General features: G+C 53.3%; 2 protein-coding genes across 3 annotated transcripts in view; both read right to left on the bottom strand.

Annotated features, from left to right (window-relative positions):
- Positions 1 to 29: 29 nt before the first annotated feature.
- On the bottom strand, positions 30 to 3,711 carry CUNH11orf94 (chromosome unknown C11orf94 homolog). Of its 2 annotated transcripts, XM_026065844.1 has the most exons (4): positions 1,947 to 3,711; positions 1,764 to 1,839; positions 1,562 to 1,635; positions 30 to 1,028 (listed from the first exon to the last, which is right to left on the bottom strand). In XM_026065844.1, exons 1-4 carry the CDS (start codon positions 2,286 to 2,288, stop codon positions 633 to 635), a joined length of 888 nt encoding a protein of 295 aa, XP_025921629.1. In that variant the 5' UTR covers positions 2,289 to 3,711; the 3' UTR covers positions 30 to 632. The 2 variants fall into 2 exon arrangements, with proteins under 2 accessions (XP_025921629.1, XP_025921630.1); XM_026065845.1 differs by having other exon boundaries at positions 1,562 to 1,839.
- A 213-nt stretch (positions 3,712 to 3,924) lies between these two features.
- The window catches only part of PEX16 (peroxisomal biogenesis factor 16), a 9,242-nt gene continuing 2,495 nt past the window's right edge, over positions 3,925 to 10,671 (bottom strand). Inside the window, exons 2-11 of the mRNA XM_026065859.1 lie at positions 10,580 to 10,615; positions 9,958 to 10,034; positions 8,392 to 8,525; positions 7,976 to 8,082; positions 7,341 to 7,421; positions 6,687 to 6,839; positions 6,245 to 6,317; positions 5,809 to 5,928; positions 5,429 to 5,493; positions 3,925 to 4,327 (exon numbers count right to left, since the gene is read on the bottom strand). Of these exons, the coding sequence (XP_025921644.1) occupies positions 4,269 to 4,327; positions 5,429 to 5,493; positions 5,809 to 5,928; positions 6,245 to 6,317; positions 6,687 to 6,839; positions 7,341 to 7,421; positions 7,976 to 8,082; positions 8,392 to 8,525; positions 9,958 to 10,034; positions 10,580 to 10,615 (905 nt within the window). The 3' untranslated portion in view covers positions 3,925 to 4,268. The remainder of the gene's footprint in view (positions 4,328 to 5,428; positions 5,494 to 5,808; positions 5,929 to 6,244; positions 6,318 to 6,686; positions 6,840 to 7,340; positions 7,422 to 7,975; positions 8,083 to 8,391; positions 8,526 to 9,957; positions 10,035 to 10,579; positions 10,616 to 10,671) is intronic.

The following is a 10,671-nucleotide window of genomic DNA, read 5'->3' as shown; positions in this document are numbered from 1 at the left end:
TGGGACCTCAATAGGCCCTGGCACTTCTTGGGTTTGGTCTGAGAGCCCGTCTTCCTCCCTGAAGCCAGGAGATCATCATAAAATTGTGGTGTAACTTAGGTCAGAAGGGACCTCTGGAGGTCCTCAAAGCAGGGCCAACTGCGAAGTTATAGCAGGGTGCTCAAGGACTTATTCAACCAAGTTTTAAATCTCGAAGGCTGGGGAGCCAACATCTCTGGACCAGTGTTCCAGTGCTTAACTGTGATCACAGCAAATATTTTTTCCTTATATCTAACCAGAACTGCCACTGTTGCAACGTGTCCCTTGCCCCTTGCTCTTTCCCTGTGCACTGCCAAGAGGGGTTTGACTCTGTCCTCTCTATACCTGCCATTAGGTGGATGAAGACAGCAATATATCCCCTCTTAGCCTTCCCTCCTTAAGGCTGAGCAAACCCAGCTCCTTCAGCCTCTCCTCATACCTCATGTACTCCATCCCCCTAATCAGCCCTGTGACCCTCCACTGGTCTTGCTCCAGGTAATCAGTGTTTTCCTGTCCCCGAGGCCCCAAACTGGACACCGTGCTCCAGGCACAGACTCACAACAGGCGCACAAAGGGGAGCAATCACTTCCCTCGATGTGCTGTGTGTGCTTTTACTACCACAGCCCAGTACGCTGACAGCGCTTGTCACCACAAGCGCACTGCTGGCTCCAGTTCAAGCTGAGGGCTGCTTTTTCTGCTGCATCGCTCCCTTGCCAGTGCCTGAGACAGGGCTCGGAGGAGGAGACGCCCTGCCCCTTCAGCCCACGCTTACCCATGTGCCCTGCTGTCCTGCAGTGCAGAATTGCAGAGCACAGGGCAGGTGAAGTGGGGAGCTCCAGGGCTAGGCAGTGGGGGGCACATGTGCATGCTGGCTCACAGATGGTCATCATAGTAGTACTCTGACATGTCGAGCTCATCGCGCTTGCTTTTGCCAGCGCTGCGCAGCCCTGCTGGCTGTGCCCGCGTTGCCCAGGTCCTGAAGTGAAGCTGCTTTGGTTTAATGCCATAATCTGTGGGGAGACAGCAGGGTGAGGGGGATGCAGGGAGGTCAGTGCCAGCTGAGCCCTGCTGCACCTGGCAGCTGCAGCATTTCCCTGTCTCCCCCGTGGCTGCAGCTCACAGCCAAGGGAGCAGCCGGGCTCTTCCTGCCCGTGTCCCCCCCAAAGGAGATGGGGGACTGCTGCAAAGCATGCAAGGGCCAGCCAAGCTGCTTCTCCTCCCTCACCTCCCCCACAGCAGCATCTGCTGGCATGCTGGGCTGGTGCAGGGGGGATGCAGTGGTTGAGGACTTGCAGAAGAGCTTTGCCAGCTGCCCCTGCTGAAAGGGGGCTCAGGCAGCACTCCTGGCAGCAGTAGGGACCAGTGACAGACCCTGTCCCAGACCACAAGAGGCTGCTCTCACAGCCCCTCGATCAGCCAACAAGTGCTGAAGAACAAGACCTGGTCTGCAGGTCTGCGAGGAGCCGGCTCTGCCAGCTCTGTCCACACGTCATGGGGAGCCCTGAGCGCACAGCCGGGGGTGGGGGCAAGGAGCGAGCCATACCGTCCACCAGGCCAAAATGCGGCTGCGGGAGCTCCAGCGGGGCAGAGAAATCCTCAGGGACCAAGTAGTCGACCCTGCAGAGGAAATCCAGAAGCAGGAGTGAGCTGAGGCCCCCCCAAGTGCTTGCCTGGGGTGCCCCACACCCAGCACTAGGGCTGCCACCATTAGCTCCCACACCCCGTTCATCCCCAGCACCCCTCACCTCCTCGCAGGCCTGGCCTGCCTCCAGAGGTGCCGACCTTGGTGCAAGGGGCTGGGGAGGAAAGGCTGCACATGAGCTAGAGACAGGAAAAGGGACAGCCCTGTGGGTACCCCTGCAGGCACTGCCACAGCCAGGGCAGAGGGGAGGAGGAGGGAGATACAAAGATCACGAAAGTGCCATCACCTCTGGCGCAGGGGCCGAGGGAGCACAGCTCCCAGCAGCACGGCGAGCAGCAGGAGCCAGTGCTTCATGGGGCTCGGCAGCCGCCCCCAGGGCCCGTGCACAAACAGGTGAGCTCAGCCCCAGCACCCGTCGCCTGCAGCACACCCTGACATCACACGCCACAGCCACATCACAAAGGGAGCCACCACTTTGGGTGGCCCTGGGGACATGCAGCAGCACAGCCAGGCTCCCGCACCTGGAGCCAGCCAGGTTGGGGAGGAAGCAGGTTCCCGCCCAGATCTGCTGCCTGCCTCCTTGCCCTGCTTCATGGTGCCTCACCTGCTCACAGCTGCCCAGAGCCATCTCCCGGAGGAAACCTGGGGCTGGTGGGAGACCCCCACTCCATGGCCATAGGAAGGGCCTACAGCATCTGGCACTGGCACCACATCATGGGGAACATTCACCAGCTGGGTCTGCTGTGTCAGGCATCAGGTGACTTGCAGCTGAAGCGTTTGTTGGCCCCACTGGTACAGTTTCTGGTCCTTGGCTGCTTTCCACACACTGCCTGCCTCGAGCAACAGCTCAGCCACATCCTTCTGTTGCAGCTTTGATGGTTGCTCCTCACTGAGCCAGGCTTTGGGAACCAGCCTAGCCCACAGCCTCTGCAGCTTCACCTAACCTAAGCCCCAGCATGGCTCCCCTGAGGCAGAACATGGCACAGAGCAGCATGGACCATGCTGGCTGCTCACAGCCCTCCCCCCCACCAGTGCACACCCCTTCAGTGCATGTCACCTGGCAGCACCACAGCTGCTTCCCTACTCCCCACCAACACCCTGCACCTCCCTTTCAACCCTTCTGAAAGCAAACCCTTTCATCTCTGTAGTTCCCTCTCCCCACATGTAAACCCACGCTTTCCGGGCTTTACAATCTTCAGCATCTTCCTCTTTACTAAAAACCTGTGGCCTGAATGGAGCACAGTCCCCAGCTTGCCACTTTTCCAGGCTGCTGCTGCATTACAGAGCATCACTGCCAGTTGAGGTAGTGCCACAAACCCCATGCCCTGCCAAAGCCCTGGGATTCCCCTGCACTGCTGAGGTCTGTTGGCCCCAGAGGGTAGGGGTGGGTGTACCCCACCTATTTCAGATGCTGAGGCAAGCAAGCTGTGATCCCTGCAGCCTGAGAGTCTCTTACTGACAGCTCAGGTAGAGATATTACTATTACCCACTTGAAGTCAACTTCTGCTCAGACACAGGAGACGCTGCTGGCAGCAAGTTTCCAGCTGTTTAGCCCCACAAGAGTGTGAATAATGTTGGCAGTGGGCAGGCTGCTTGCAGGACTTGCCCAAGCTACAGGAGCCTCCACAGCAGCTGACTGGACAAAACTGATGTCTCAACTGTCCCTTAATTAGCAGAGCAGATAAAAGAGATGACTATAGCTGTTTAGGCCTCAGCTGGACCCTTTAAGTGCTGCACAGCAACATCTGCTCAGTTAATCTCTTCGTTTCTCCTCTCCTCTACCCTAGGCCAAGCCCCCGAGCACTGGCTGGCAGCAATTCTGCAAACGCTTCTAGCACACACTTAGGCAAAACATCCTACAAACCATGGCTCTCCATACGCACAGGAAGCCCCAGGAAACTGCAGACTGAACCAGGCATCAGGAGTCGCAGATGCTACACACGCACCAGCTGAGCAACATGTGGGGCCCTGCCCCTCAAGGCCAGAGGCAGAGGGAAAGGTCTTTAATGGACAATATAATTATAGATTGCAGCTCCCAGGATAGACGATTACTGAAGCTCTTCTTGCTGATCAAGAGACTTACTGGCACCCAGTACCAGAAGTCACAAGGGAAGAGATCTTAGGAAGATGAGGTCTTTCAGCTCAGTTCTTTCAGTTCAGTCAGTTTATTTGACAGACAAGCCCTCTTCAAGTAGATTGGCCAGGCATGGCCAACACAAGCAGGCTGCAGGTCTATCCTAGGCACAATGAGGCAGGAGACAATGCTCTCTGAAAAACACTGTGCTGCCTAGCTTTATTATAGTGCAGCCATACAAAAGGAGAAAAATCAAGTGCTTAAAAAAGGGGTTGTCCCACCACCATCATTGCAGCCACAGCACTGTCCAGGGAAAGAAGTGGCCAGGATCTCTCCACACATATAGTATCCATCATTCACAGCTAGATCTGTTAAAAAATTACATACACCCCCTCCCCCCCAACCTCCAGAATGGGAGCTTCTCATTGATGGTTTAACTGAAAATTAGACAAGATCAACAACCCTTTCCCCAGCCTGCTTGCTCTCCTTAGAGATGTCCAGCCATGATCTTAGCAAAGAAGGGTCATCTTCTCATCAGCCCCAATTATAGAAATAGATTTTCTGCCAAGCAGGCAAATAATCCATCAGCGGCCCTGAAACAAGAGAACAGAGGGACCAGGCAAGTGGAAAGGCAAGAATCTGAAGCTGTATCTATATGGGGTAGATTCCCCCTTGCCATTATGATACACATCAACCCAACTCCCCCATTATACTGGGAAAACCCAAGAATAAAATGGCTGTTTTCACCAGGATGGGAGGCAACTTCAGGATATGCCACCAGAGATTAGATCAGGAAAACATAGGGCACAAAACATAATCATGGGACACCATCTCCTCAGCATTGACCTGCCTAAGCTCCAGTGGGGAGGGGGTTCTCTAATGTGCAAGGGAAAAACTTGCATGCAGTGAGTCAGGACACAGCTGTAGCACAGGAAAGAGGAAGACAGCTCAGCAATAAGGAGCAGGTGCAGCCACAGAAGCAACTGCAGCATAGCAAAGATGCTTATGAAAGCATACAGCTTAATGCAGGCTGCCAAGCCTCTCTGAAATCAGTAACATGGGGAAGGGGTTCCTGAGCTAGCCAGCTCTGTGACTTGCCCGTAGAAAGGGCCAGTCCCTCAATGCCATATCACTGCCATGAACCACTCCAGGAAAGGCTTCACATCAGCAGGGAAGAGGGGGAGGTGAAATTCTAGCCCATGGTAAAGGGATACATTCAGGTGAGGGACTCAGGGGGAAAAAAAACTTGGTTCAGCTCTTTGACTTACAAGCAGCTCCCGCCTAGGCCAATACCTCTTGGCCACTGTCTACCCTTCAGGTCTGTGCTGCAGACTCAGGATCAAGGAAAGGAGTTCAAAAATAGGGACTACAAGGCAAGGCTCTGGTGCACTAGTCAAGCTGGAGAAAAGGAGCCCAGGAGATCAAGCCTAGGTGGCAGAGACAGAGCTTTGCTTGCTATGAGGATATTTGGAGGTCTGCTGCTGTGGTTGAGTGCAGTTGCCTAATAGCTAGGAAGCAATTAATCCCTTTCCATTCCAGTTTAAGCATTAATACAAGATGCACTGCTGCTAACCATCCAGGGACCTCCTTATTCCTTTCACAGGTCAGCGACTGATTGACAAACAGCTCTGCCCAACTGCCCTGATTTTCTTCTACCCAGGAGAAAGAAGGATACAGCAGCTAAGCCCACTTACGTGTGACAAAGCCAAGTCCAGGCACATAATCAGCCAACAAGCGCAGAAGGAAGAGGATCCTGCCCCTAAGAAGGGAGAAAGTATGAATGAGTCCAGTGTAACATTCCCTGTCCCAGCTATTTAATGCACTAACAACAACAGCAGCTGCATTTTAGTTTTGTGAAGCTGATTTGTCTTGCTTGCATCTTTGGTTGTCCCCCGCTCAAAACTGCAAGATCATGAGTCTTTAATCTTCGATATAACCTTAGCCTGCTCTATCACCTTTGCTCACAGTAACCTGGTCATAGGCACCCAGACCTCTTTAAATTTGCCCACCCAGTCCCCTGATGCTATCTCTTTTAAGCAAAAATTTTCAGCAAAAGCCCATCGGGGCCCCTTACTCTGAATATCGGTCATAGAAAGGAGATCTCAGCAGGTAATACAGCAGTAGGACGGTTCGTCGCCTCAACTCTGCACGCTCTCGCCTGTTCAGGTCTTTCAGATCACTCAGCAAGCTCAGACTGGAAGAAGGGCAGAGAGTTAACCCATGGCAACAGCAGCCAACAGGGAAAGCAAAGCGGGTCTCTAAATTCCCTCCACTCTAAGCTCCATACAGAGCACACTGCTCCAGCTCTTTCAGATGGGTAGTATAGAGAAGAGAAACATAGGAAGCGCTGCAGAGGATATCTAAATGTTTGAATCACCCAGATAAAAAACAGGCCCAGACCCTGTGCATAATTCTGTCAGAAGGGCCTGCCCTGGGTTGGGAAGCAGGGGGAAATGTGATGGTCACACATCCCCAACCCCAAAACGCTCACAAAGGAACCTCAGACTGACCTTGAGATGTCCAGGATTGCTGAGAGGAGCCAGGGCTTCCATGATCTCTGGCCCCACACTCCTAAACTTAGTACTAGGAACAGACAGTCAAGGAACGGAAAGAACCAAACACACCTAACAAAAGGTACATGGACAAGTGATCCTCTGGGTACCAGCAAGGCTCTACAGAGCCCAAGAGAATACACTCCAAGGCAGTGCCAGAGGACCCCAGGGAAGGGGTTGGAGGATTTGTGCCCACAACTTAAGCAGCTGATGCTGGCCACCAAGGTGAAGGACGAGGGAGGGGTCCCAAGGCCCCTGCGTAAGCAAAACAGCACCAGTGCTTGAACAGCAGAAAGGAGCATGGTGCTACACTCCTGTACACTTGGGCTTGGTGGCTGAGCCCGCAGCACCCTCTGCTGGCACACGGGGTGTGCGCCCTCACACAGCCAGGGCAGGATACAGTGGAGTAGAGGGCGCGTAATGTAGACAGATTCTGCAAAGGTTTCTTGGAGGCCCAGAGGGGTGGGATGCTGGTTCATCTCCTCTGCTCTTCGGCTCTGGGTCTCCTCCCTTTGCTGGGGGGATCCCCAGTGCCTAGACTGAAGGGATGGGGCTGAAACAGGCAGATCGGTCACTAAGGCAAACAGTACTTTTCTACAACGTTCCCCGTACTACCACCCCACTGCTTTCTGCACTGTGAAGGGGTGAAACAAGAGAGCTCAAAGAGCTGTGGACACAGCAAGGTTGTGGCTGCCCCCTCCCTGTGCCTGTGTTTCCCAAGTTACTGCAGCTGACCAACACACTCAGAATTTGCCTCCAGAAAGGACAGAGCAGGGAGAGATGCTCTAAGATCCATGCTCCTCAAAGCACAGCCACACTGAAGACTTGTCTCCATTGTACAGGTCACAGGCCAAGTCAATTCTGAGTGCTGCACAATGTACCTGGATCCATTGCTCTGATGTCCCCCCAGGCAGGGCTCAGTGACAGGCTGGATATGTCTCCATACAGGTTGATCAGGTTCTGCTCTTTATTGCCCACACCCAGACCATATATAAAGGGCACAGAGAAGAAACAGCTCAGACAAGAAACAGCCTCAACTGGCACAACTACTTACTGCTCTGGAGAGACCGCACAACACGGCTAGAACGCCTGCCAACATAGGTCTGATCCTTCCCTGAGGAATTGCCTTCCATGTCTGCAGGAGAAAACAGCCACAGGGATCGGACTTCAGAGGATCACATCTCACCCCAGAACTGGCAGCACCCTTCTCTACATGAGCAGCTAGAACCTTCCTTCATTAAGACAACACTCTCATTCCAGCTTTCTTTTCTCAGGAGGAGACAAGCTGACTGGACTGAACGCTTGATGTAGAGCAAACTGGGTTGTCCTGAAGGGGCTAACATTAAGCAGTGCTGTCAGAGGTAAATCCTCACAACATTGCCCAGGCCTAGGAGCTCTTTCTTCACCCTCAGACTGGTGGACAAACAATTTGACTTGCAGCCCAGGCTGCTGTTTCAGGCTTAGACCCATTATCCTCTGCCTCCTCCCTCCAGACTGTAAGGCAACATTGCCACTAGCTAACCCTGAGAAGCAAAAGGGCACGCTCTGCAGAGGATGTAAAGCACAACACAACTCAGCTTGGCACACTGAACTCTTACAGCTCCCTGTGCTGCCCCAGCCATTGCTCTGATGAGGAAATCCTAGCAGGACAAATAGGGTGCCAAGCCAATGCTAGCACTGAGGGCTCACCTTGGGGGTGGAGAGGCTGCTGCTGCTCCCTGTTCAACGGCACAATGGGAGGAGATGTCTGGATGCCAGCTTTGTACCACAGCAACAGCAGGAGACGCAGGATGGCTCTGTGGGCAGACACACAGGGAAGCCTTCAGTACCAGGCTACGAAGCTCTGTTCCTGCTGCACTCACAAGGTGACTCCCCCAGAGGAAAAAAACACTCAGGTCTGCTCAGAGCAACCACTAGCAAGGTGAGAGGGACAAGCACCCCTTCCATGGCATAGTATCCAGCATACTGTGGGACTCCAAATTCTCCCAGCCTCAGGGATGGGCAGCTCAGCCCTGCTTGGGCTTTCGTCTGGGGTACTGCCAAGCCCTCTCCAGATCCCCTTTCCAAGCTCATGCAGCCCCTTCCCCTCCGTCTGCAGCACTTACTTAGCCAGCTGGATGAGGACAATGATGGTCCATCGGCCCATCTCCCCCCACACCCTGGCTGTCCCCATCTCTGCAAAGACCTCCACACATTCCAGCACGCTCAGCCAGGTCAGCAGCTTCTGCTGGGGCAGTGACTGCAAAACACAGAGGGGGAGGAAGGGGGAGAGGAGGCAAGTTCTGCTTGAGAGTTAAGAGGGGTAGAAGCCAGCCCAATTTGGTGGGACTCTCAGAACCAAACACCAGATGGCTTTGGAAACCACAGACTGGGAGACAAAAGTGGTGCCTCTCCTGGGGTCACTCTACAAGCAACCCCACTACTCTACTTTCAAGCAGCGGCAGACCCAGAAATACCAACATTATCCAGAGCTGCTACCCCAGAAATGAAGCGTGTCACAGCTGCCTGCTGGATTGCTTTCTACTCGAGCTAAAACAGCATCACAGTCTCCTGGGTTGTGGCACAGTGCCTGAACTCCAAGGCAAAACTCTTTCTTTCTCCTGTTCTAGAATTGGGATACATGCTGAACCTCTTCCCTGGTTAGAGGTGATGAGGGAGCACACTCGGAGTACAGGAAAGGGAATTCAGAGCCCACAGTCACACCAGAGTGACAGCCTGCTAAATACAAGTTCACAGCATCAGTCTGTATCCCAAGCATCAACCCCAAGAGAGTGGGGTTCTTCCAGCCTGGGCCTGTGCTCCCCAGAGGAGAACCTGCTGGTGCTGCCAGCCACAGGATTTAACCTGTACTACTTGAAAAGCATCAATTAAGAAGACATTGCTGAAATTCACTTCACCTCAAGTTCAGTCTTTAACAGCCAGGGAAGCAAGCCTTCTGCATTTTTGTTTGCTACATACCTGATGTTCCAGTTGCCTACTTGGGCTGACATTGAGCCTGCCACACCCAAACCCACAGGACAGGCAGGGTTGCTACAAGAGAGGCCTCCCCTAAAAAAAAAAAACAAAACAAAACTCCTCCTCTTTCTCCAAAGGGTCTAACAAGTACTGAAAGCAAGTCTGGGGCTCCTGCAAACAGAAGCAATCAGGTGCTCATATAAATGTTTGTTTTTACTCAATACCCTAGGCAGAATGATGCAAAGGGACTATTGGACTCTACTGGACTGTATCAGAGCTTCAGTGCTCCACAACCACTGCTCAGGAAACAGCAATATTCATTTGGTGATATCTTTGCATATCAGGTTCTGAACTTCCCCAAAAAAAACCCCAAACCAAACCAAAACAAAAAAACACACCACACACACACAACCCACACACAACCCCCGTCCACAAACCAACAAAAAAACCCAAGAACAGCGGAGCTCCTGGCACAAGTCAGGGCCTGATCTCTATGGTCCAGGGAGTGCTCTGGCCACTCCTCCAGGCCAAGAGCTATGGAGCATGGTTGCTGTTTACCACGCATTCAGAGAGTGCTTGTGGCATCTACAAACTTGATACCAAAGAGACACCACAGCAAAGCCCTGGTAGTTTTTACAGACACTCCCTGAGAGCATAGCTTCTGCAAGGAAAAAACACATGTTCCACATCCTTCCTCCCTCGCACTCCAGCCTTACCACAGGCATGGTCCGCTGTAACTCCTTTCGGAGGATCCAGTCATTTAGTAACACCAGGAGGTTGGAGGCAGAGTACACTACAAAAGGAAGAGAACGGGAACAAAGTGATCACAGGATGCATGGAAATCAAAACAGGATACGGACTATTGCCTTTTGCTCCTGCTAGAAGGTGAGGACTAAGATATGCAGGTTCCTCCTCAGCTGGCAGGAGATGCAGCCAGGAGCAACATGAAGAGAACAACAGATTCTGAGAGAAGAACATGTTCCAGGAATACGACTCCACACACAACCATGCAAAGGCTGAATCACAAAACTGTCAATGTGAATCCAGTGGCAAATACCAACCACTACTGTCAGGGAGAATAAGAAATGCCAGCAGAACTGAGACAACAACTAATAAAGGAACAATCTTTCTTCTCCACACAGGGACAACCTCACCAATCCCCTGCAGAAGTGAGGCTCGCAGCCGCACCAGGGACCAGCAGGTGCTGGGTTACCCCTGCCACGGAGCAGCAGGGCTCTGCTCCGAGCCGCACACCTCCCTCCTCACTTCCGCACGCAGCGCACACCCCTCCCCCGGCTCCCCTCTGCACACGCAGCTGCCGCGGGGCCGCCTACGTACCGAGCTCCGACAGCTCATGGGAGTCCGAGAAGCGACCTGCGAAGGAAGCAGAGCAGCTAGCAGGCAGCGCCCGCGCCGCCAGGCCCCGCGCC

Source organism: Apteryx rowi, unplaced genomic scaffold (genome assembly GCF_003343035.1).
Source record: "Apteryx rowi isolate R43461 unplaced genomic scaffold, aptRow1 scaffold_232, whole genome shotgun sequence".
Classification (NCBI taxonomy): domain Eukaryota; kingdom Metazoa; phylum Chordata; class Aves; order Apterygiformes; family Apterygidae; genus Apteryx; species Apteryx rowi.
Note: the sequence above shows the minus strand (reverse complement) of the source record. Positions and strands in the feature narration are given on the sequence as shown.